Source organism: Somniosus microcephalus, chromosome 6 (assembly GCF_052327205.1).
Source record: "Somniosus microcephalus isolate GS21.2 chromosome 6, FLI_Smic_1.0, whole genome shotgun sequence".
NCBI lineage: Eukaryota > Metazoa > Chordata > Chondrichthyes > Squaliformes > Somniosidae > Somniosus > Somniosus microcephalus.
In genome coordinates this window covers 111,708,007-111,734,093 of record NC_140992.1, presented here as the reverse complement: position 1 = coordinate 111,734,093, position 26,087 = coordinate 111,708,007, and the positions used below count along the sequence as shown (strand labels likewise).

Sequence of the window (26,087 nt, the reverse complement as noted above, 5' to 3'; positions counted from 1 at the left end):
CATAACCCTCAACCCCACCTACACACGCTCTTGTGTATCTTTTAATCCCTTTCCCTCCAGAAACACATCTAATTGTCTTTTGACTATTTACACTGTCTCCTTCCCTGGTAACTTATTCCACAACTTGATTACCTTTTGGGTGATAAGGTTCCTCATGACTTCTTCATGTGTCCCCTGCGATTTGAACCCCTCACCACAGGAAACAATTTGCCTGGATCAGTTTTGTCAATTCCCTTAGGCCCAACTTTCTTAACTCTTGCTGAGTATTTAAATCAGGCTGATATTGCAGTCACACACACACAGCAAGCTCCTCATGCAAACCTTCACCTCACCTTTCTCCGTTGCTCTTCCTCATCCTGCAGTCGTGCCTGCAGTTTTCGTACCATAACTTGGCGTTTCCACTCTGGGATGGGGCGTCCCTTCTCATCAAGTGTGGGCACCAGTAAATCAACATCAGTAGAGGGGACCTCATCAACGGGGAGTGGCACTAATCCATTCTCTTTCGGCTCCTGTTTCAACTTTAAGTTTTGACTCTGTATTGAGATAAGATTGCAATAAAATGTTCTGAGTACTTTGGGATCAATAAAGAGAAGTTGGATTGATTTCCATAACCCAGTAATCTATGGCTACCCTTCCCACCTGCTGTCATCTCATATTAGAACACTGCAAATGTATGTAGTTAAATCTATAAAAAATGCAATTTTATAAATATGGCTATAGAATATCAGAGTAAAAAGCTAATTATAAATCTGTGCAAGACAATAGTTAGGCCAAATATAATGTGCTGTGTGCAGTTTTGAGCATCGCATGATAGAAAAGGCATTCAAGCCACAGAGAACAGGTTCACCAGGATGATGCCAGTGGTGGGAAACTAGTTATAAGGAGATACTTGAGATACTGAGACTATTTCCACTGGAGCAGAGAAGGATAAGAGGATATTTAATAGAGATCTTTAAGATTTTGATAGAATGAATAGGGAAAGTCTATGGGCTCGAATTTCCAAGCCCTGAGGAGGCGGGAGTTGTGAGAAAATTGCAGAATCGGGGGGCAGGAACCCATCTCGCCCCCAACCCGCCTCCGTGCCAATGTCCCAGGAGGCGGGTATCCGACCTGTGCTGGGAGCCGCCTCCCCTAGGCGGGAAGGTGATTAGTGCCAATTAACTGCCTGTTAACAGGTAGTTAACAGGCAGTTTTTTGCCTAATCCCTATTTTTAGCCCTGAAGTGTGGGCTTCCTGATGGCTCCGAACCACGCCAAGTTAGCGAGGCGGACCGTCGGTCTGAAGGGGTTGGAGGGGTCGAGATGTCCGTTGTGCAGGTGAGTGATGGGTGTATGTGTGCAGAGGTAAGTGTGTGAGGTAAGTGTAAAGTGTTTTAATAAGTTTTACTTACCTTTACTTTCTCCTGCAGGCTTCCTTCCTTCAGTTCTTGGGAGTCCCTCAGCTCAGCGGCACAGAAAGCAGAATGGCCGCTGAACTGTCAAAAGCTGCAGCCTCTGCTTTCTGGTCTGGAGAGCTCTCTAACTGACTCTGAGTAGAAGGACTCAAGTTAGAAGACAGATTGTCAGTGTTTGACAGCTTCACAGAGCTGTCAAACGCTGATTTTTCATCTGTCAAAAGCTCTTGACAGATTAAATGTCAATCGTTGACATCACCAGTAACCAGGTGTCCCTTAATTGGCCTGCTGAGCCCGCTGGGCGGGCTTAACAAGGTCAATCAAGGGAAAGTAGCGTGGGTTGGCCACAAGTCGATGGAGGCGGGACTACAACCCAAAAAGTGGGAGTCCCGCCTCCATCACGTCCCCATTGATAAAATCCAGCCCTGTTCCTCTGGTTGGAGAGTCAGGGACGAGGGGTCACCAATTTAAAACTGTTACTAAGAGAGTGAGGAGAGAGGATAGGAGAAATGTTTTTTACACAAGGAGTGGTTGGAGCATGAAATGATTTGCTACAGGACGTGTGTGAAGCAGAGCCTATTTGATCTTTTAAGGGAAAAATTAGATAAACATTTGAAACAGAGGAAGACACAGGGCTATGAGGAGAAAGTGGGGCAGTGGGATCAGTTTGGGATTGCTCTAGCACCGAGACAATTTCAACATGGCTTCCTTCAGTGCATGTAATCTTCTATGGTAAATTGGTTCTCTGATTCTTTCTTACTCTTTTTAATTTTAATTCTGTCCCGCAGAGCGAAAAAAAGAAGTAAAAAGGAGAATGAAAGAGAAAGGGCGAGAGAAAGAAAAGAATAGAAAAAGAATGACAGAATTGGAATGAAAAGTTTCAGCAGTTGATTGCTGGGATTGGAGTCTGATTAAAAAGCCTTCAGTTAACTTGTACCAGTTTGTAAACAGTGTGACATGAAGGCATCTGCTACACATTTATAACCGAATCTATATTGCTGGTCAAAAGACACGTTGCTGTCAGACACAGTCGCACGGGCTCTGGGTTGTTTCCAAGAAAAAACTGGCCTACAGGATGTATGGCCTCCAACCTCAGCGAATGATTATTCACTTCAGTAATCATAGGTAGGTTTGAGTTGTCCAGCCCCATCGACAGATCTCCCCAGCTCCTCACATCCACTCCCCAGCTCCTCCCCTCCCCCCAAGCACCCCATCTCCTCTCCCCTTCCCAGCTACTCTCATCCCCGTTCCTCCCCTCCCCTCCCCTGTTCCCCCACCTCCCATCCTCGTTCCTCCCTTCCCCTTGTAGTGTATGTAACCGTTCCACCTTAAGAGAACTATTTTAGTAACCATTCCACCTTTAAGAGAACTATTTTAAGAGTTGCACTACTTTATCTTGGCTGCTGTATACTGTAATACCGGCAGTGACCACACCGGCATATAAGTGCTGTGTAATGATTTATTGGGCAGTTCCGCCCTGACCTTCGACTAGTAAAGACCTGTTAAAGTTTACTCTTGTGGTCTGTGTAGTAATTCTCAATATAACACACAGACTTAACACCCCTCCCTTGTTCCCCACCTCCCTTGTTCCCCACCTCCACTGTTTCTGCAATGTTGGACTTGTGAGATTCTGAAAGCAGTTCTCCCTCCGAACTACTACTTGAGCCTTTACTCCTGTGCTCAGTCTGAAACGAAAGAAATTATTAAAAATTACAGTCGCACCATCCCAGTCAACTGCAGTCACACAAACATTACAGTCACTCAGCATGTGTGTGAGTGTAAGTGTGAGTGGGGAACACACTACTTGGTGTGTGTGTGTGTCTCAGTACCTGGTGTGTGTGTGTGTCTCAGTACCTGGTGTGTGTGTGTGTCTCAGTACCTGGTGTGTGTGTGTGTCTCAGTTCCTGGTGTGTGTGTGTGTCTCAGTACCTGGTGTGTGTGTGTGTCTCAGTACCTGGTGTGTGTGTGTGTCTCAGTTCCTGGTGTGTGTGTGTGTCTCAGTACCTGGTGTGTGTGTGTGTCTCAGTACCTGGTGTGTGTGTGTGTGTCTCAGTACTTGGAGTGTGTGTGTGTGTCTCAGTACCTGGTGTGTGTGTGTGTCTCAGTACCTGGTGTGTGTGTGTGTCTCAGTACCTGGTGTGTGTGTGTGTCTCAGTACCTGGTGTGTGTGTGTGTCTCAGTACCTGGTGTGTGTGTGTGACTCAGTACCTGGTGTGTGTGTGTGTCTCAGTACTTGGTGCGTGTGTGTGTGTGACTCAGTACCTGGTGTGTGTGTGTGTGTCTCAGTACCTGGTGTGTGTGTGTGTCTCAGTACCTGGTGTGTGTGTGTGTCTCAGTACCTGGTGTGTGTGTGTGTCAGTACCTGGTGTGTGTACCTCAGTATCTGGTGTGTGTGTGTGTCTCAGTACCTGGTGTGTGTGTGTGACTCAGTACCTGGTGTGTGGCATGGTGCCTGTGCTGTAATATATAACAGATTGATGTAATGTCTTGACAATAAAACCGCTTGATAGGCTCCTTCCTCAGAACGACCTACCGTCTGTGCCACAGTGCCTACGAACACGGTGCCAAAACTTGCAGATTTTAATGACTTTCCTGACTTGTTCTCTGCTATGAGGGCAGCGCTGAGGTTCTTATTGGGATGTACCATGTTAAAGGGCTTCCCACCTTCAGAGAATGAAAACAGAACATAACTCAAACGGAAATAGGAACATAACCTCAGCCTTGCTGCAGGAGGCCTCTCATCAGCCTGGCCACAGGAAGCTGTAATTCAGCCTGGCCGCAGGAGGACTCATCAACCTAGACACAAGAGGACTAAGATCAAAAGCAAAAGGGCTAAGATCAAGCCTGGCCACAGGAGGCCTCACCTCAGCCTCGCTATAGGAGGCCTCAGCTCAGCCTCATTATAGGAGGCCTCACGTCAGCCTGGATTCAGGAGGCTTCACCTCAGCCTGGATTCAAGAGAGCTGACATCAGCCTTGCTGCAGGAAGCCTTACGTCTGCCTGGCCACAGGAGGCCTCAGATAAAACCTGGCCACGGAACTCACTCGAAGACAGTGTGGACTACATGGAGCAAAGAAAAGGATACAATATATATATATTTTTAAATGATACAATTCCACAGCTCTCATTTTTGTTATGTCTGCTGTGAGAGACATTTGTTTTTTTAATTCATTCATGGGATGTGGGAGTCGCTGGCAAGGCCGACATTTATTGCCCATTCCGAATTGCCCTTGAGAAGGTGGTGGTGAGCCACCTTCTTGAACCGCTGCAGTCCCTGTGATGAAGGTACTCCCACAGTGCAGTTAGGGAGCGAGTTCCAGGATTTTGACCCAGCGACGATGACGGAAGGGCGATATACTTCCAAGCTGGGATGGTGTGTGACTTGGAGCTGGTGGTGTTCCCATGCACCTGCTGCCCTTGTCCTTCTAGGTGGAAGAGGTCATGGGTTTGGGAGGTGCTGCCGAAGAAGCCTTGGCGAGTTGCTGCAGTGCATCTTGTAGATGGTACACACTGCAGCCACGGTGCGCCAGTGGTGGAGGGAGTGAATGTTTAAGGAAAAGCAGGTTTTGCCACAAAGAACAACAACAACAATTTGCATTTATATATCACCTTTAATGTAGCAAAATATCCCAAGGCGCTTCACAGGAGTGTTATCAGACAAAAAATTTGACACCAAGCCACATAAGGAGAAATTAGGGCAGGTGACGAAAAGCTTGGTCAAAGAGGTAGGTTTTAAGGAGCGTCTTAAAGGAGGAAAGAGAGGTAGTGAGGTGGACAGGTTTAGGCAGGGAATTCCAGAGCTTAGGGCCTAGGCAACAGAAGGCACGGCCACCAATGGTTGAGCAATTATAATCAGGGATGCTCAAGAGGGCAGAATTAGAGGAGCGCAGATATCTCGGGGTGTTATGGGGCTGAAGGAGATTACAGAGATAGGGAGGGGCGAGGCCATGGAGGGATTTGAAAACAAGGATGAGAATTTTGAAATCAAGGTGGTGCTTAACCTGCAGCCAATGTAAGTCAGCGAGCACAGGGATGATGGGTGAACGGGACTTGTTGCGAGTTAGCACAGGGGCAGCCGAGTTTTGGATGACCTCAAGTTTACGTAGGGTAGAATGTGGGAGGCCGGCCAGGAGTGTGTTGGAATAGTCAGGTGTAGAGGTAACAAAGGCATGGATGAGGGTTTCAGCAGCGGATGAGCTGAGGCAAAGGTGTAAATGGGCAGTTACGGAGTTGGAAATAGACAGTCTTAGCTATGCCGTGGATCCAATTCATGTGTGGCTGACATGCGACCCAAGCAATCCCACTCCGACAACCTTGAGATTCATCCTTATTCAAATCACAAGGCAGGACAACTCAAATTTGTTTCACACTTGCAGGTGTATTCAGGGCAGGATCAGATATTGCTACAGCGAGCGTTTGAAGGCAGTCCTGCATCAGTGAATGACAACGGCAGGCTAACTTTTCTTAGCAGTTTTGCTGAGCAGAGGAAGAGTGAAAAACAGACAGACAGAGACAATAGGAGGCTAGAGCTGATTATACTCACCACTTGAGTTCTGATTGTTCTGCCTCGGCAGCGCTGGGGCTGGTGGTGGCAAAGATAAGGCCCCCAGTGGCTGCAGTTGTGGAGCTATCTGAGCAGATGCAGGTTTCACCAGGATCGTAGTCTGAAATGAAATCAGATGCAGAGTGAGGGAGCTCGCCATTCACTACAGCACAACAAGCACTCCAGTTGTGTAAGATGCAAGCCTCTCTGTAAATCTCTGAGTGCAGTTTGAACAGAGTGTTGGAGTTGGGTGAGTGAGGGAGTTAGGTGAGGAGTGGAAGGAGAAGCTACCTTGCTTCGCCTTTGCTTTTCCTAACTTTTCACCCTGCAGGAATTGGTTCTTACTTTACACCAAGGAAAGAGTCCGAGAGCGGGAGCAGTCAAACAACAACAACAACTGCAAAACCGCTAAAGTGACATCACAACCAGGGAGGAGCTGATTGGTAAGTAGGACCTGGTGAGTATTTCCACAGTCCAGTCGTTAAAGTAAAAGTAAGGTCTCTAGTTTAGAATAAATAGTGTGTAAAGTGAAGTAAGGTCCCTAGTCTATTTAACATTCTTTAATTTAGAGGAAGTAAAGGGAGTAAATTAAGGGTAGGACATGGCAGGGCAGCTCGGCAGCATGGAGTGCTCCTCCTGTGCTATGTGGGAAGTCAGGGACACTTTCGGTGTCCAGGGCAAACACATGCGCAGGAAGTGTCTCCAGCTGCAGCTACTCGAAATCCACGTTTTGGATCTGGAGCTGCAGCTGGAGTCACTGTGGAGCATCCGCGAGGCTGCGATCTACGTGGATAGCACGTTTAACGAGGTGGCCACACTGCAGGTAATGTGTGCACTGGCAGAAAGGGAATGGGTGACCGCCAGACAGAGTAAAAGAACTAGGAAGGTAGTGCAGGAGTCCCCATTGTCCATCTCCCTCTCCAGCAGATTTTCCGTTTTGATACTGCTGGGAGAGATGGTTTCTCAAGGGAATGCAGCAAGAGCCAAGTCCGTGGCACTACAAGTGGCTCAGCTGCACAGGAGGGGAGGAAAAAGAGTGGGAGAGCAATAATGATAGGGGATTCTATCGTAAGGGGAACAGATAGATGTTTCTGTGGCCGCAGACGTGACTCCAGGATGGTATGTTGCCTCCCTGGTGCCAGGGTCAAGGATGTCACTGAGCGGCTGCAGGACATTCTGAAGGGGGAGGGTGAACAGCTAGAGGTTGTGGTCCATATTGGTATCAATGACATAGGTAGAAAGAGGGACGAGGCCCTGCAAGCAGAATATAGGGAGCTAGAAAATAAATTAAAAAGCAGGACCTCAGAGGTAGTAATCTCAGGATTACTCCCAGTGCCACGTGCTAGCAAGAGCAGAAATAGCAGAATAGACCAGATGAATGCGTGGCTGGAGAGATGGTGTGGGAGGGAGGGATTTAAATTCCTGAGGCATTGGGACTGATTCTGGGGAAGGTGGGACCTGTACAAGCTGGATGGATTACACCTTGGCAGAACCGGGACCAATATCCTTGCAGGGGTATTTGCTAGTGCTTTTGGAAAGGATTTAAACTAGTTTGTCAGGGGGCCCAGAACGGAGAGAAACAAAGCTGGAAGTGCAAGTTAGAAAAGTAGTCAGCAAAACTAGTAGGGAGCAGAAACAAAGGCCAACAGTAAAGAGGGTCAAAGTGCAGAAAAATATTAAACAGGCAAAGTTGAAGGCACTTTATCTATATGCACGTAGCATTCACAACAAGGTGGATGAATTAATGGCACTAATAGAAGTAAATGAGTATGATGTAATTGCCATTACAGAGACATGGTTACAGGGAAACCAAAGCTGGGAGCTGAATGTTCCAGGGTACTCAACATTTAGGAAAGACAGACCAAAAGGAAAAGGAGGTGGTATAGCGCTGTTAATAAGGGATGAGATCGGTACGGTAGAGATAAAAGATCTTGGCTTGGCAGATCGTGATGTAGAACTGGAATCAGTTTGGGTGGAGCTAAGAAACAGCAAAGGGCGGAAAACATTGGTGGGAGTTGTGTATAGGCCACCAAACAGTAGTGGTAATGTAGGGCACAGTATCAATCAAGAAATTAGAAGTGCATGTAACAAGGGCAATATGATAATCATGGGGGATTTTAATCTACATATTGACTGGGCAAATCAAATTACCACGAATAGTGTGGAGGACAAATTCTTGGAATGCGTGCGAGATGGTTTCCTGGATCAGTATGTGGAGGAACCAACCAGGGAACAGGCTATTCTGGAACTGGTACTGTGTAATGAGAAAGGGCTAATCAATAATCTTGTGGTAAAGGGGCCTTTAGGGACAAGTGACCATAATATGATTGGAATTTTATATTAAGTTTGAGAGCGATGTAGTCCAATCTGAAACTAAGGTCTTCAACCTAAACAGAGGAAACTACAAGGGTATGAGGGACAAGTTAGCCATGGTAGATTGGAAGACTACACTAAAAGGTATGAAGGTGGACATACAATGGCTAACATTCAAGGAAATATTGCATAATTTGCAACAAACATATATTCCTCGAGGGCATAAAAACCCAAAAGGAAAAGTGATCCAACCATGGCTAACAAAAGAAATTAAAGCTAGTATTAAATCAAATGAGGAAGCTTATAAAGTTGCCAGAAAAAGCAGTCAGCCTAAGGATTGGGATCTTTTTAGAAATCAGCAAAGGGGGACCAAGAAATTGATAAAGAAAGGGAAAATGGAATATGAGCACAAACTAGCGAAAAATATAAAAACGGATTGTAATAGCTTCTATACTTTTGTGAAAAGGAAAAGACTGGTGAAGGTAAATGTAGGTCCTTTACAGTCAGAGGCGGGAGAATTTATAACGGGGAATGAGGAAATGGCAGAGAAATTAAATAAATACTTTGTTTCTGTCTTCATGGAGGAAGACACGAAAAGCCTCCCAGAAATACAAGAAAACCAAGGGTGTGGTGAGAATGAGGAACTTAAAGAAATTATTATTAGTATAAAAACAGTACTATCAAAATTAATGGGACTAAAAGTCGATAAATCTCAAGGACCGGATGACCTACATCCTAGGGTTTTGAAAGAGGTGGCCATTGGGATAGTGGACGCATTGGTTGTCATCTTCCAAAATTCTATAGATTCTAGAACAGTTTCTGCAGATTGGAGGATAGCAAATGTAATGCCACTGTTTAAAAAAGGAGGGAGAGAGAAAACGGGGAACTACAGACCTGTCAGCCTCATATCAGTGGTTGGGAAAATGCTGGAATCTATTATAAAGGATGCAATAACTGGGCACTTAGAAACTAATAGTAAGATTGGGCAGAGTCAACATGGATTTATGAAAGTGAAATCCTGTTTGACAAACCTATTGGAGTTCTTTGAGGATGTAACTAGTGGAGTAGACAAAGGGGAACCGGTAGATGCGGTGTATTTGGATTTTCAGAAGGCCTTCAATAAGGTCCCACACAAGAGGTTGGTGAACAAAATTAGGGCACATGGAATTGGGGTTATATACTAGCATGGATTGAGAATTGGTTAACAGACAGAAAACAAAGAGTAGGGACAAACGGGTCTTTTTCAGGATGGCAGGCTGTGACTAGTGGGGTACCGCAAGGATCGGTGTTTGGGCCCCAGCTATTCACAATCTAGATCAATGATTTGGATGAGGGGACTAAATGTAACATTTCCAAATTTGCTGATGATACAAAGCTAGGTGTCAGTGTCAGTTGTGAAGAGGATGTGAAGAGGCTTCAAGGGGATCTCGACAGGCTCAGTGAGTGAGCGAGAACATGGCAGATGGAATATAATGTGGATAAATGTGAAGTTATCCACTTTGGTAGAAAAAACAGAAAGGTAGAGTATTTCCTAAATGGTGAAAGATTGGGGAATGCAGATGCTCAAAGGGACCTGGGTGTCCTTGTACATGAGTCACTGAAAGTGAATGTGCAGGTGCAGCAAGCCATTAGGAAGGCAAATGGCATGCTGGCCTTCATTACAAGAGGATTTGAGTACAGGAGTAAAGAAGTCTTACTCCAATTAGTCTTGGTGAGACCACACCTGGAGTACTGTGTACAATTTTGGTCTCCTTACCTAAGGAAGGCTATACTTGCCATACAGGGAGTGCAACGAAGGTTCACAAGATTGATTCCTGGGATGGCGGGACTGTCGTATGAGAAGAGATTGAGTAAACTAGGCCTGTATTCTCTTGAATTCAGAAGAATGAAAGGGGATCTCATTGAAGCATACAAAATTATTACAGGGCTTGATAGGATGGATGCTGGGAGAATGTTTCCCTTAGCTGGGGAGTCTAGAACCAGGGGCCACAGCCTCAGGATAAAGGGTAGGCCATTCAGGACTGAGGTGAGAAGAAATTTCTTCACACAGAAGATGGTGAATCTTTGGAATTCTCTACCCCAGAGGGCTGTGGAGGCTCAGTCATTGGGTATATTCAAAACAGAAGTCGATAGATTTCTGACTAATAAAGGCATCAAGGGATATGGCGATAGGGCCGGTGAATGGCGTTGAGGCAGAAGATCAGCCATGATCTCATTGAATGGCAGAGCAGGCTCGAAGGTCCGAGTGGCCTACTCCTGCTCCTATTTCTTATGTTCTTGTGTTAACCGCTGCATCCATGAAGTTCAGTCCGTGACAGTACCAGTCACATTAAATGATTTAACACCAGAAAAATCGATAACGGTGCTGACTGCTAGTCTGTGCCCTGTGCCCTCGTGAGGGCAAACAAAATGCTGAGTCCAGACTGAGGGTACACTACAAACTACAAACCCGAGACAGTGCCTTATTACAGGGGACAATAACTGAAGATGGTGAGGAAGTCTAGTTTTAAAGTACCTGTCCTTTTGAAGATAGGACGCGAGACAGGGCCCAGCGGGGGGCACCTTCCTTACCTTGCCATTCTCCATTCCTTTCTGAAAGTCACGTGACTCGCTGCGTCCCTCGTTGATTGACCTGTAGTAGTCACTGCTGCTCTGCTGTCTCACAATGCTCTTTGTTTTCCGAATGGATTCTTGCCTCTGCACGGCAGCTGGAGGGCCATCCAGCGGTGGCTGGAAATGAAGCAGAAACCAGTCAGAGATCGACATTAACCAGAGCCGAAAACATTGGGCAAGACCCGAGAACAACATCAGCGAGTGCAGGAGGGTGCTGCACACCACAAACAACAACAACTTGCATTTAGATCGTGCCTAGAACATAGAAATTTCACAGAAGATAAAGATATAGGGGCCGATTTTCCTGCAGGTGTGGGGGATTGTCGGGTTCCCCGATTGTCAGGGTTCCCACACGAATGTAAATGGGTCTGCCAGATTGATGCAATTTTCCCTCAATTGGCCAATTCATTTCCAGCGTGTGGGAACCCTTGCTAATTAACTATTTCCAGTCAGAAAGTTGCACAGTATGATGTCATCATTCGTGCTGCTTTTAAGGTCCACAGCAAGCATTGCTTCCTCTGCAGGCTTCCAAATGAACCATACAGGATGGCAGAGGAGCCTACAGCAGCTGTGGCCAGTGCCAGACCGCGAGCTGCCTCCAAATTCGATGAGGCTTCACTGCAGGCATTATTGGATGGGGTGAGGGCCCACAGGGAGGTCCTCTTCCCTAGGTCAGGGAGGAAGAGGCCTCCCACTGAGACCAAGGCTGCATGGATGCAGGTGACAGCAGATGTCAACTCGCTGGGAGTCACCAAGAACCTGGATACAGTGTCGGAAACGATCCCATGACCTTCACCGTACAGGAAAAGTAAGTATGAAGTTTCCATCACCCTCAAACTGATCCCCATTGCCTTTCCCCACCAGCACTCAGCTTTAGCACTCTCTTCCTCCACATCCCACTTCACAGTCACATCCATGCACCCTTACCCATTCTCTCTCTCTCTATGCTCACATTCACATTACTATTCCACCATTCAGCCCTCAAACTCCCTCTCACTCTGATGCTTTGAACACAACTGACAACACACAGGGAGTGCCCTTGGTCTTGCAGCCTCACACAATCTTTGTCTCCCTCTAAGTATCTATGCTATGCAATCTCTACACTCACTCCTTCATTCTCACTCAAACTCCACTTGTCTCCCTCATTGCAGGAAAAGAGAGCTCACAACAACAGAGAGCGAGCCAGGACTGGAGGAGACCCACCCTCAATAGCCCACCTGACCCCTGGGAGGAAGGAGTGCTGGAAATTGTCGAGGCTGATGTGGCTGCGGAAGCTGGGGAAAGAGAGACAGGGGCAGTGCCGCAAGCTGGTGACAGAATAGTTTTCCATCTCTCTCATTGACATAGCATAAGTCGCTGTTATGATTCTGAAGCTACATCATTTGGACTTATGAACATCTGCAAAATCCAATGTGCATATAACCTTGGCATCACATCTCTAACTCTTTCCTTTACTCCCCCACAGGACCATCCAGAGCCCCCGTCCCCACTGCGGAGGAGGAAGAGGCTGAGCAGCCAGACGCCTCAGAGGAAGCTCCAACCTCTGAGGGGGCAGCGTCAGCAGAATTCAGCGCACCCAGCACCAGCGCAGACACTCACACCTCGGTGGGACCTTCGCGAGATAGAGTAGTGTTGTCACCTGGTGTATCACAGCTCACAAGTGAGCATCAGCAGATGGTGGAGACAGGGACAGCAGTGGAGAGTCCTCGTCGGAGGGTGCAGGACTCTGCCAGCTCAGCTCAGCTGCATGTCGACCCTCTGCCTCTGAGTCCATCCGCAAGAGAAGAGGTGATGGATCTCCATGCACAGATCCAGGAGTCTCTGGCAGGTTTTGTCTCCAGGGTTGTTGTGAGTGTGGAGTGAATGGAGGAGTCCATAGCGAACATGAGCAGAGCCTTTGTGGAGTCATTGGCGCATGAACGCGTCACCACGGAAAGGATGGCAACCTCCGTGGAAAGGATGGCTACAGTAGAGGAGAGGATGGCTACGGCCATGGAGGAGCTAAGTCGCCAGAGTGTTGAAAACATGGTGAGTGTTCAGAATAGACTGACATCTCTGGAGGAGCGATGGTCAGCTATTGAACAGAGAAACCAAACCTTCATGGCAGGCCCTCTGAGTAGGACTGCCATTGTAGAAATGGGTCCCCATGGCCCCCCCTGATGTGCAGCAAGCTGCTCTCAAGCCACTTGCAAGCGCTGAGGGGGACCTGACCCATGAGAGGGAGGTTGGCGGCAGACCTCAAGGAAGTGGGGGCTCCTCTCCAAGCGCTCACACTTCCATGCCACTGCAGAGCCCTCAGTCAGAGCCCCGCCAGAGTCCACACCCAACAGAGATAGAGGTCTCAACCCCTGCACAGCCGCAGGAGCAGCAGACTGATGGCGAGCCCTCACAGGCTCGCCATCCCAGAGGACGCCCGCCAAAGGGGTCGAGACAGGAGCAGCAGGAAAGTGAGCAAGGGGCCTCCACATCTGCTGATGCCACAGGGGAACCACTATGTAGGAGCACGCGTAAGAGGAAAATAAGGCACTAATAGTCACAAGGGTAGTCACTTGGGTGAATGTTGTGTTTATTTGAAAAATGCCATCAGCTGGTTGTTGTAAATAAAATTTTTGATGGCAACTTCTGCAGTTGTGGCGTGTGTCATTTCGCGAATGGGGCTGGAGCTCCTCTAATGCCAAGAGGGGAAGGAAAAAAAGGCCTCCCATGCTTCTGGTAGGTGCCTCAGTTGAGGAAGCGCTGAGTGAGGGTGGCGAGAGAGGCTTCCCAGGAGCTCACACTGGAGAAGTGTGTGAGGCTCCAACCTTCCACAGCTGTGCCTAAGCCTTGAACAAGTTGCCTCAAGTCTGAAACAACAAGGTCCTGCAACCTACAAATGATGTCTGATTAAATCTCTTCTTTCCTGATTGACCTGCAGCTGATAGTCAGCAATCCGATATTGTTCACGCCAGGCTTCATCAGCGGGGTTCCCACCAGGCGTGTTTAACGTGGGAAAAGGCTGAAAATAGCAAGGGCCCCTTAAAATGGCATTATAGATGCCAATTATTGGTGATTAAGGTGCCTAAAGACCACTCCCGCCTGCTGCGGGCGGGACTGATTCGGGTCGGACAGAAACGCCTGGGTGAAAATCGGACGGGGCGGGGAGTCAGGCGGGGGGGTTCGTGACCCCCTATTTTTGCAATTTCCCCCCCCCCGCCCCCACACGCCTGAAAGCCCGCCTGACGGCTCCAGGAAAATCAGCCCCATACTCTCTTTTCCCTGTCTTCCTCTTCCTGTATATGTTCCTCCTCCTTCACAGCCTGTTTGGGTAAAAGAGTTACAGATTTTTTTTCTGACACCCTATAGATACAGGGCTAACCCATCATGCATAGCTTTGGTGAAGTTCCTCTTTTGAAAGTACAACTCCAGCCCTCAGATTTAATACAATCACCACTGCAGTAATTATTGGCACAATCCATGCTGCAAAATGTGACAATCCTGAGGCAGGAACTCACAGTTTCACAAATGGGACTGGTGCCAAATGGTATGAACATTAAACACAGTCAGACAATTCCCCACAAGCCTAGAAAAGGGAGATTCAGAATGGAAACAGGAAAGAAAGCTCCACCTTAGCTCATCCAACCAGACAGAGCCTGCACTCCCAGCTCAAGTACAAAGGAAAGCTCTCTCTACATTGTACGATCAAGCACTCCCATGTTGGTCACAACACAGGATAGATACAGAATATGTTGAATACACAGTAAAGCTCCCTCTACACTGCCCCATCAAGAACTGCCATATAAGGCACAGAATAGATTAGATACAAAGTAAAGCATTCTCTACACTGCCTCATCAAGCACTCCCACAGCAGACATAGCATGGGTTAGATACAGAGTAAACTTTCCTCTACACTGTCCCATCAAAAACTCCCAGGGCAGGTAGAACACGGGTTACATACAGAGCAAAGCTCCCTCTACACTATCCCATCAAACACTCCCAGGTCAGGTACAGCACGGGCTAGATACAGAGTGAAGCTCCTTCTTCACTGACTCATTAAACATTCCCAGGGCAGGTACAGCACGAGTAAGATGAAGAGTAAAGCTCCCTCTACACTATCGCATCAAACACTCCCAGGTCAGGTACAGCATGGGTTAGATACAGAGTAAAGCTCCCTCTACTCTGTCCCATCAAACACTCCCAGGGCAGGTACAGCATGGGTTAGATACAGAGTAAAGCTCCCTCTACACTGTCCCATCAAACACTCCGAGGGCAGGTACAGCATGGGTTAGATACAGAGTAAACTCCCTATACACTGTCCCATCAAACAGTCCGAGGGCAGGTACAGCATGGGTTAGATACAGAGTAAACTCCCTATACACTGTCCCATCAAACACTCCCAGGGCAGGTACAGCACGGGTTAGATAGAGATTAAAGCTCCCTCTACACTGTCCCATCAAAAACTCCCAGGTCAGGTACAGCACGGGTTAGATGCAGAGTAAAGCTCTCTCTACACTGTCCCATCAAGGACTCCCCCGATCAGACATAGCACGGGTTAGATACAGAGTAAAGCTCCATCTACACTGTCCCATCAAACATTCCTAAGGCAGATACAGCACGGGTTAGATACAGAGTAAAGCTCCCTCTACACTGCCCCATCAAACCCTCCCAGGGCAGTTACAGCATGGGTTAGACAGAGATTAAAGCTCCCTCTACACTGTCCCATCAAACACTCCCAGGTCAGGTACAGCACGGGTTGGATACAGTGTAAAGCTCCCTCTACACTGTCCCATCAAACACTCCCGGGTCAGATACAGAGTAAAGCTCCTTCTACACTGTCCCAACAAACATTCCCAGGGCAGTTACAGCATGGGTTAGATACAGAATAAACCTCCCTCTAAACTTTCCCATCAAACATTCCCAGAGCAGGTACAGCACGGGTTAGATACAGAGTAAAGCTGCCTCTGCACTGTCCCATCAAACACTCCCGGGTCAGGTACATTATGGGTTAGATACAGAGTAAAGCTCCCACTACACTATCCCATCAAACACTCCCGGGTCAGGTACCACACGGGTTAGCTGCAGAGTAAAGCTCCCTCTACACCGTACCGTCAAACATTCCCAGGGCAGGTAGAGCACGGGTTAGATACAGTGTAAAGCTCCCTCCACACTGTCCCATCAAACACTCCCAGGGCAGGTACAGCATGGCTTAGATATAGGGTACAGCTCCCTCTACACTGCCCCATCAAGCACTCCCACATCAGACATAGAATGGGTTAGACACAGAGTAAAGCTGCCTTAACACTGCCCCATCAAACCCTCCCAGGGCAGGTACAGCACGGGTTAGATAGAGATTAAAGCTCCCTCTACACTTTCCCATCAAACACTCCCAGGTCAGCTACAGCACGGGTTAGATACAGAGTAAAGCTCCTTCTACACTGTCCCATCAAACATTCCCAGGGCAGTTACAGCATGGGTTAGATACAGATTAAAGCTCCCTCTACACTGCCCCATCAAGCACTCCCACATCAGACATAGAATGGGTTAGATACAGAGTAAAGCTCCCTCTACACTGCCCCATCCAATCCTCCCAGGGCAGGGACAGCACGGGTTAGATAGAGATTAAAGCACCCACTACACTGTCCCATCAAACACTCCCAGGTCAGATACAGAGTAAAGCTCCCTCTACACTGTCCCATCAAACATTCCCAGGGCAGTTACAGCATGGGTTAGATGCAGAATAAAGCTCCCTCTACACTTTCCCATCAAACACACCCAGGGCAGGTACAGCACGGGTTAGATACAGAGTCAAGCTCCCTCTAAACTGGCCCAGCAAGCCCTCCCACGGCAGGTACAGCACAGGTTAGGTACACTGTAAATCTCCCTCTACACTGTCCCATCAAGAACTCCCAGGTCAGGTACATTATGGGCTAGATACAGAGTAAAGCTCCCTCTACACTATCACATCAAACACTCCGGGGTCAGTTACCGCACGGGTTAGATACAGAGTAAAGCTCCCTCTACACTGTCCCATCAATAACTCCCGGGTCAGGTACAGTACGGGTTAGATACAGAGTAAAGCTCCCTCTACAGTGTAAAGATGTGCGGGTTAGGTTGATTGGCTATGATAAATTGACCCTTAGTGTTAGTGGGATTAAATACGTGGGGTTACTGGGATACGTGCTGGTGTAGGGGTTACGGGGATCGGGTGGGATATGTGTCGGTGCAGGCTCGATGGGCCGAAATGGCCTCTATCTGCACTGTGGGGTTTCTGTGATTCTGTGATTCTGTGATACACTGTCCCATCAAACACTCCCGGGTCAGGTACCGCATGGGTTAGATACAGAGTAAAGCTCCCTCTACACTGCCCCATCAAAAACTCCCGGGTCAGGTACAGTACGGGTCAGATACAGAGTAAAGCTCCCTCTACAGTGTCCCATCAAACATTCACAGGGCAGGTACAGCACGTGTTAGATACAGAGTAAAGCTCCCTCTACACTGTCCCATCAAACATTCCCAGGGCAGGTACAGCACGGGTTACATACAGAGGAAAGCGCCCTCTACACTGCACCATCAAGCAGTCCCACATCAGACATAACATGGCTTAGATACAGAGTAAACCTTCCTCAACATTGGTCCATCAAACCCTCCCAGGACAGGTACAGCACGGGTTAGATACAGTGTAAAGCTCCCTCTAACCTGTCCCATCAAACACTCCCAGGTCAGGTACAGCATGGGTTAGATACAGTGTAATGCTCCTTCTACACTGTCCCAACAAACACTCCCAGGTCAGGTACAGCACGGGTTAGATACAGAGTAACGCTCCCTCTACACTGTCCCATCAAACACTCCCGGGTCAGATACAGAATAAAGCTCCCTCTACACTGTCCCATCAAACACTCCTGGGTCAGATACAGAGTAAAGCTCCCTCTACACTGTCACATCAAACATTCCCAGGGCATTTACAGCATGGGTTAGAAAGAGAATAAAGCTCCCTCTACACTTTCCCATGTAACATTCCCAGGGCAGGTACAGCATGGATTAGATACAGAGTTAAGCTCCCTCTACCCTGTCCCATCAAACACTCCTAGATCAGGTACAGCACTGGTTAGATACAGAGTAAAGCACCCTCTACACTGTCCCATCAAACCCTCCCGGGTCAGATACAGAGTAAAGCTCCTTCTACACTGTCCCATCAAACATTCCCAGGGCAGTTACAGCATGGGTTAGATACAGAATAAAGCTCCCTCTACACTTTTCCATCAAACATTCCCAGGGCACGTACAGCACGGGTTAGATACAGAGTAAAGCTCCCTCTACACTGTCCCATCAAACATTCCCAGGGCAGGTACAGCATGGGTAAGATACAGAGTAAAGCTCCCTCTGCACTGTCCCATCAAACACTCCCGGGTCAGGTACATTATGGGTTAGATACAGAGTGAAGCTCCCACTACACTATCCCATCAAACATACCCGGGTCAGGTACCACACGGGTTAGCTGCAGAGTAAAGCTCCCTCTACGCCGTACCGTCAAACCCTCCCAGGGCAGGTACAGCACGGGTTAGATACAGTGTAAAGCTCCCTCCACACTGTCCCATCAAACACTCTCAGGGCAGGTTCAGAACGGGTTAGATGCAGAATAAAGCTCCCTCTACACTGTACCATCAAACATTCCCAGGGCAGGTACAGCACGGGTTAGATACAGAGTAAAGCTCCCTCTAAACTTTCCCATCAAACATTCCCAGGGCAGGTACAGCATGGGTTAGATACAGTGTAAAGCTGCCTCTACACTGCCCCATCAAACCCTCCCAGGGCAGGTACAGCACAGGTTAGATAGAGATTAAAGCTCCCTCTACACTTTCCCATCAAACACTCCCAGGTCAGGAACAGCACGGGTTAGATACAGAGTAAAGCACCCTCTACACTGTCCCATCAAACACTCCCGGGTCAGATACAGAGTAAAGCTCCTTCTACACTGTCCCATCAAACATTCCCAGGGCAGTTACAGCATGGGTTAGATACAGAATAAAGCTCCCTCTACACTGCCCCATCAAGCACTCCCACATCAGACATAGAATGGGTTAGATACACAGTAAAGCTCCCTCTACACTGCCCCATCGAATCCTCCCAGGGCAGGGACAGCACGGGTTCGATAGAGATTAAAGCTCCCACTACACTGTCCCATCAAACATTCCCTGGACAGTTACAGCATAGGTTAGATACAGAATAAAGCTCCCTCTACACTTTCCCATCAAACACACCCACGGCAGGTACAGCACAGGTTAGATACAGTGTAAAGCTCCCTCTACACTGTCCCATCAAACACTCCTGGGTCAGATACAGAGTAAAGCTCCCTCTACACTGTCACATCAAACATTCCCAGGGCATTTACAGCATGGGTTAGAAAGAGAATAAAGCTCCCTCTACACTTTCCCATATAACATTCCCAGGGCATGTACAGCATGGATGAGATGCAGAGTTAAGCTCCCTCTACACTGGCCCATCAAGCCCTCCTATGGCAGATATAGCACGGGTTAGATACAGCGTAAATCTCCCTCTACACTGTCCCATCAAACACTCCCGGGTCAGGTACATTATGGGTTAGATACAGAGTAAAGCTCCCACTACACTATCCCATGAAACACTCCCGGGTCAGGTACCACACGGGTTAGCTGCAGAGTAAAGCTCCCTCTACACTGTACCGTCACACATTCCCAGGGCAGGTAGAGCACGGGTTAGATACAGAGTAAAGCTCCCTCTACACTATCCCATCAAACCCTCCCAGGGCAGGTACAGCAGGGGTTAGATACAGTGTAAAGCTCCCTCCACACTGTCCCATCAAACACTCCCAGGGCAGGTTCAGAACGGGTTAGATACAGAATAAAGCTCCCGCTACACTGTACCGTCAAACACTCCCAGGTCAGATACAGAGTAAAGCTCCTTCTGCACTATCCCATCAAACATTCCCAGGGCAGTTACAGCACGGGTTAGATACAGAGTAAAGCTCCCTCTACACTGTCCGATCAAACACTCCCAGGTCAGGTACAGCACGGGTTAGATACAGAGTAAAGCAACCTCTATAATATCCCATCAAACACTCCCAGGTCAGATACAGAGTAAAGCTTCTTCTACACTGTCCCATCAAACATTCCCAGGGCAGTTACAGCATGGATTAGATACAGAATAAAGCTCCCTCTAAACTTTCCCATCAAACATTCCCAGGGCAGCTACAGCATGGGTTAGATACAGACTAAAGCTCCCTCTACACTGCCCCATCAAGCACTCCAACATCAGACATAGAATGGGTTAGATACAGAGTAAAGCTCCCTCTACACTGCCCCATCAAATCCTCCCAGGGCAGGGACAGCACGGGTTAGATAGAGATTAAAGCTCCCACTACACTGTCCCATCAAACACTCCCAGGTCAGGTACAGCACGGGTTAGATACAGAGTAAAGCACCCTCTAGAGTGTCCCATCAAACACTTCCGGGTCAGATACAGGGTAAAGCTACTTCTACACTGTCCCATCAAACATTCCCAGGGCAGTTACAGCATGGGTTAGATACAGAATAAAGCTCCCTCTACACTTTTCCATCAAACATTCCCAGGGCACGTACAGCACGGGTTAGATACAGAGTGAAGCTCCCTCTACACTGTCCCATCAAACATTCCCAGGGCAGGTACAGCATGGGTTAGATACAGAGTAAAGCTCCCTCTGCACTGTCCCATCAAACACTCCCAGGTCAGGTACAGCACGGGTTAGATACAGAGTAAAGCTCGCACTACACTGTCCCATCAAACACTCCCGGGTCAGATACCGAGTAAAGCTCCCTCTACACTGTCCCATCAAACACTCCCGGGTCAGGTACATTACGGGTTAGATACCGAGTAAAGCTCCCTCTGCACTGTCACATAAAACACTCCCGGGTCAGGTACAGCATGGGTTAGATACAGAGTAAAGCTCCCTCTACACTGTCCCATCAAACACTCCTAGGTCAGGTACAGCACTGGTTAGATACAGAGTAAAGCACCCTCTACACTGTCCCATCAAACACTCCCGGGTCAGATACAGAGTAAAGCTCCTTCTACACTGTCCCATCAAACATTCCCAGGGTAGTTACAGCATGGGTTAGAAACAGAATAAAGCTCCCTCTAAACTTTCCCATCAAACATTCCCAGGGCAGGTACAGCACGGGTTAGATACAGAGTATATCTCCCTCTACACTGTCCCATCAAACATTCCCAGGGAAGGTACAGCATGGGTTAGATACAGAGTAAAGCTCCCTCTACACTGCCCCATCAAGCACTCCCACATCAGACATAGAATGGGTTAGATACAGAGTAAAGCTCCCTCTACACTGCCCCATCAAATCCTCCCAGGGCAGGGACAGCACGGGTTAGACAGAGATTAAAGCTCCCACTACACTGTCCCATCAAACACTCCCAGGTCAGATACAGAGTAAAGCTCCGTCTACACTGTCCCATCAAACATTCCCAGGGCAGTTACAGCATGGGTTAGATACAGAATAAAGCTCCCTCTACACTTTTCCATCAAACACTCCCAGGGCAGGTACAGCACGCGTTAGATACAGAGTCAAGCTCCCTCTAAACTGGCCCAGCAAGCCCTCCCACGGGAGGTACAGCACAGGTTAGAAACAGTGTAAATCTCCCTCTACAGTGTCCCATCAAACACTCCCGGGTCAGGTACATTATGGGCTAGATACAAAGTAAAGCTCCCTCTACAGTGTCCCATCAAACATTCACAGGGCAGGTTCAGGATGGGTTAGATACAGAATAAAGCTCCCTCTATACTGTCCCATCAAACATTCCCAGGGCAGGTACAGCACGTGTTAAATACAGAGTAAAGCTCCCTCTACACTGTCCCATCAAACATTCCCAGGGCAGGTACAGCACAGGTTACATACAGAGTAAAGCGCCCTCTACACTGCCCCATCAAGCAGTCCCACATCAGACATAACATGGCTTAGATACAGAGTAAACCTTCCTCAACACTGGTCCATCAAGCACTCCCAGGACAGGTACAGCACGGGTTAGATACAGTGTAAAGCTCCCTCTACCCTGTCCCATCAAACACTCCCAGGTCAGGTACAGCATGGGTTAGATACAGTGTAAACCTCCCTCTACACTGTCCCATCAAACACTCCCAGGCCAGGTAGAGCACGGGTTAGATACAGAGTAAAGCTCCCTCTACACTGTCCCGTCAAACACTCCCGGGTCAGATACAGAATAAAGCTCCCTCTACACTGTCCCATCAAACACTCCTAGGTCAGATACAGAGTAAATCTCCCTCTACACTGTCACATCAAACATTCCCAGGGCATGTACAGCATGGGTTAGATACAGAATAAAACTCCCTCTACACTTTCCCATATAACATTCCCAGGGCAGGTACAGCATGGATTAGATACAGAGTTAACTCCTTCTACACTGGCCCATCAAGCCCTCCCACGGCAGATATAGCACGGGTTAGATACAGCGTAAATCTCCCTCTACACTGTCCCATCAAACACTCCCGGGTCAGGTACATTATGGGTTAGATATAGAGTAAAGCTCCCACTACACTATCCCATCAAACAATCCCGGGTCAGGTACCACACGGGTTAGCTGCAGAGTAAAGCTCCCTCTACACTTGTAGTGGCGCTTCTTAGTTTCCAAACAGGCAGCCACTGAGCTGTGGGATTTTTAACAACGAGTAGACGCGTGTCGAAATAAAACGTTCCCAAACGTAGCTTTGTCTTTTAAACTGTTTACTATAACACTTAACAAACGGAATTACAAAGCAAACACGTATAAACGAACACGGTCAAAAACTGTACTGCTCCAAACCTCACAGCTTCTGCCTCCTTCAGCCACGTGCAGTTTAAACTGTAAAATGGCTGCACCCATGTGTGGCTTAGGGACTGTTCCATTATGGCAAGAATGAAGGGGGTGTCTCGGACTATACTACTGGAGCAAGAAGATAGGGGGTTTCTTAATACAATAAGTCGGTCAGGTAAATTAACTGTATTATGCCATTTAACCACTATTTTGAAGTATTTTCTTAAGCTTTTATGGCTCTTACATTCCGGCCCCTAATTGACTAGGCACATGAAGCATATCAATTACTCAAACATTAAGAGTCATAAACTAATGAGTTCAACATATTTACAATATAAGTGTCCACTTTTTTCGTTTGGGAACCTTTCACGCTGCTTCTTGTAGCAGGCAGAGCTTTGTGATCGGTCTTTCCAGGGTACTGGTCTTGGTTTGCAAACAAACGCGACGAACGACGCCTCTGGAGTCTGGCATGGTCTTAATTATTTTTCCCATCAACCAAGAATTTCTAGGGGCTGAATCATCCACAATTAAGACAATGTCTCCGACAATGAAGTTCCTCTTTATTTTGGACCATTTTTGACGCTCCTGTAGCAGAGGTAAGTATTCTCTTGTCCATCTGGTCCAGAAAAGGTCTGACATATACTGAACTTGCCTCCACTTCCGACGGGCATACAGATCTTCCTTTTTGAAGACTCCCAGGGGCATGGCTGGCTGTGTTTTCAACAACAACAGGTGGTTCGGAGTCAGGGCTTCGAGGTCATTGGGATCATCTGATGTCTTAGTTATCGGTCGGTCATTAATGATGGCTTCGACCTCGCACAGAATGGTTTGGAGTCCCTCGTCGTCAAGCGCTTGCTGCTTCAGTACAGAACTGAGTAGTTTTCTTACGGTGCGTATCTGTCTTTCCCAGACACCTCCGTGGTGGGATGCAGCCGGAGGATTGCAGATCCTCTTAATTCCTGTTTGCATCATGGCTTCCTGTATTTTAAGCTGATTCCAACCTTCAATAGCTTCCCGTAGTTCTCTCTCCGCTCCGACGAAATTAGTGCCATTATCAGAACGCATAATGGACACCTGTCCTCTTCTACAGACAAAGCGCCGCAAGGCGTTAATACAGGAATCAGTGTCAAGCGTGTGTGCCACCTCAATATGAACAGCTCTGATGGTCAAACAAGTGAAAAGCACACCATATCTCTTGACAAGGCTCCGTCCTCGCTTTACCTCGAAAGGCCCGAAATAGTCCACCCCTACGTTTGTAAATGGGGGCTTGTCTGGTAACAAACGGTCTTCAGGCAGGTCTGCCATTTTCTGCTCCCCAGCTCCAGCGTATAACCGTCTGCAAACAAGGCATTCAGAGAGTACTTTTCTTATTACGGAATTAGCTCCTGGAATCCAGTATCTTTGTCTTAGCTTCGCAAGCACGTGATTCCTCCCACTGTGTCCAATACTCTGGTGTATATGCTGAAGAATGAGGGTAGCAACCCGGAGGTCCTTAGAAAGGATAGCAGGATGCTTGGCCTCCTCTGGCATAGCAGATTTGTTTAGTCTCCCTCCCACCCTCAGTACTCCATCTTGCAGTGTAGGGTCCAGCTTGTAGATATGACTACCTTTCTTGATTGGAGTATTTCGCTGTAGAGCTTCGATTTCTTCTGGGTATCTTTGTCTTTGACTGAAGCGAACTATCTCCTTCTCAGCCTTGGCCAAATCCTCCACGGTCAATGAATTCTTGCCCAATGTGGTCTTGTGATGATGCGTATACTGCTGTAGAAGCATTCTCTGCTTATCAGGGTTACTTTCAGACTGACTGATAGTGGCTCGGTACTCTTTTCTCTTACCGCTCAGGTGTAGCAGCAACTCTTTCAACCTTAGAAACCATGCAACTGCTTTCCTCAACTGGTGCCATCCTGTGTTTCACTGTGTCAAAGTTCTCTTTCGTATTTATGAGATTTACTGTGACTGATCTCTTGACTTCGACGTTGTCTTCAGCAATCTGACTTGGCATATCTGGTCTTTCTGGCCATGATCTCTCTGTTTCCAGCAGATAACTTGGGCCTTGTATCCAAGTTTCACTCCTCATGAAGTTTTCAGCCTTCAATCCTCGTGAGGCTTGATCTGCTGGGTTCAATGAGGTGTTTACGTACCTCCATTGAGATGGTTGTGTAGCTTTTCTAATGGATGAGATTCTGTTTGCTACGAAGGTCTTGAAGCGTATCTTCTCATTCTCTATATACTTCAGCACCGTCGTGCTATCCGTCCAGAAGACAGGTTCTTCTAATGGGAGCTGTAACTCTTTCCGCATCACCTGGTCAACTTTAACTGCAACAACCGCTGCCGTCAATTCCAGTCTCGGGATGGTGACCTGCTTCAGCGGAGCCACCCTGGATTTCCCCATGAGGAAGGCACAATGTTTCTGGCCCTGTTGATTTGTCAGCAAGAGGTAAGTAGCCGTGCCATAGCCGTCCTCACTGGCGTCCGAGAAATGATGTAGTTGAGCCGTCTTTGTAACTCCAAAACTCGCGGGCTTGATGCATCTACTGACGTTGAAGCTAGAAAGTTGTTGCAAATCTGTCAACCATCTGTGCCATCTCTGAGCTTGACCTTTTGGGATATCTTCATCCCATCCTCTCTTGTCTCTACACAGCTCTCGTAGCATCAACTTCACCGGCAGAATGAGTGGTGCCAGGAATCCAAGAGGGTCGTAGATGGAACTGACCACGGAGAGAATCCCTCGTCTTGTGGATGGTCTTTCGTTCACCATTATCCTGAAGTTGAACGTGTCTGACTCGATGCACCATTGTACACCAAGAGCTCTCTCGATAGGAAGGACATCGTGGCTCAGGTCCAGATCTTTGACTTCAGTGGCTCTTTCCTTTTCTGGGATAGAAGCTAGAACTGCTCTGCTGTTGCTTATCCACTTAGTCAGATGGAATCCTCCATTCGAACACAGAGTTCTAAGGTCTCTTGACAGTGCGATGGCATCGTCTTCTGTTGACACGGACTTCAGACAGTCGTCGACATAAAAGTTTCTGAAGATTGTCTCCACAGCCTCTGATGGTGCTTTGCCTTTGCCATCTTCTGCAGTTTTTCTGAGAGCGTAGCTTGCACAGCTGGGAGATGATGTGGCTCCGAACAAGTGTACGGCCATTCTACATTCCACCATTGCTTGACTAACATCGCCATCTGGCCACCAAAGGAAGCGCAGAAAATCAGCATCTTCATCAGGGATTCTAACTTGGTAGAACATTGATTCTATGTCTGCCATCATGGCAACGAGCTCTTGTCTAAACCTAGTCAAGACGCCAATGAGGGTATTAGTAAGATCAGGACCTTGAAGCAGCTGGTCATTCAGTGAAGTTCCTCTGAATGAGGCGGCGCAGTCAAACACTACACGGATCTTTTTCTTCTTTGGGTGAT

At 47.8% G+C, this 26,087-nt stretch overlaps 1 protein-coding gene across 7 annotated transcripts in view; it reads right to left on the bottom strand.

Annotated features, from left to right (window-relative positions):
* Window positions 1-26,087, bottom strand: part of LOC147115992 (espin-like) — a 470,195-nt gene that overhangs the window by 99,489 nt on the left and 344,619 nt on the right. For 6 of the 7 annotated variants that reach the window (XR_015078729.1, XR_015078728.1, XM_085990693.1 and 3 more), the window contains 5 exons: window positions 10,821-10,979; window positions 5,937-6,057; window positions 3,927-4,057; window positions 2,989-3,078; window positions 333-533 (listed from right to left, as the gene is read on the bottom strand). Coding sequence is in view for 5 of the 7 variants with exons in the window: in XM_085990693.1 (XP_085846819.1) it covers window positions 333-533; window positions 2,989-3,078; window positions 3,927-4,057; window positions 5,937-6,057; window positions 10,821-10,979 (702 nt within the window). In the remaining 2 variants the exon portion in view is untranslated. The remainder of the gene's footprint in view (window positions 1-332; window positions 534-2,988; window positions 3,079-3,926; window positions 4,058-5,936; window positions 6,058-10,820; window positions 10,980-26,087) is intronic. The other variant, XM_085990690.1, reaches the window with a different exon arrangement.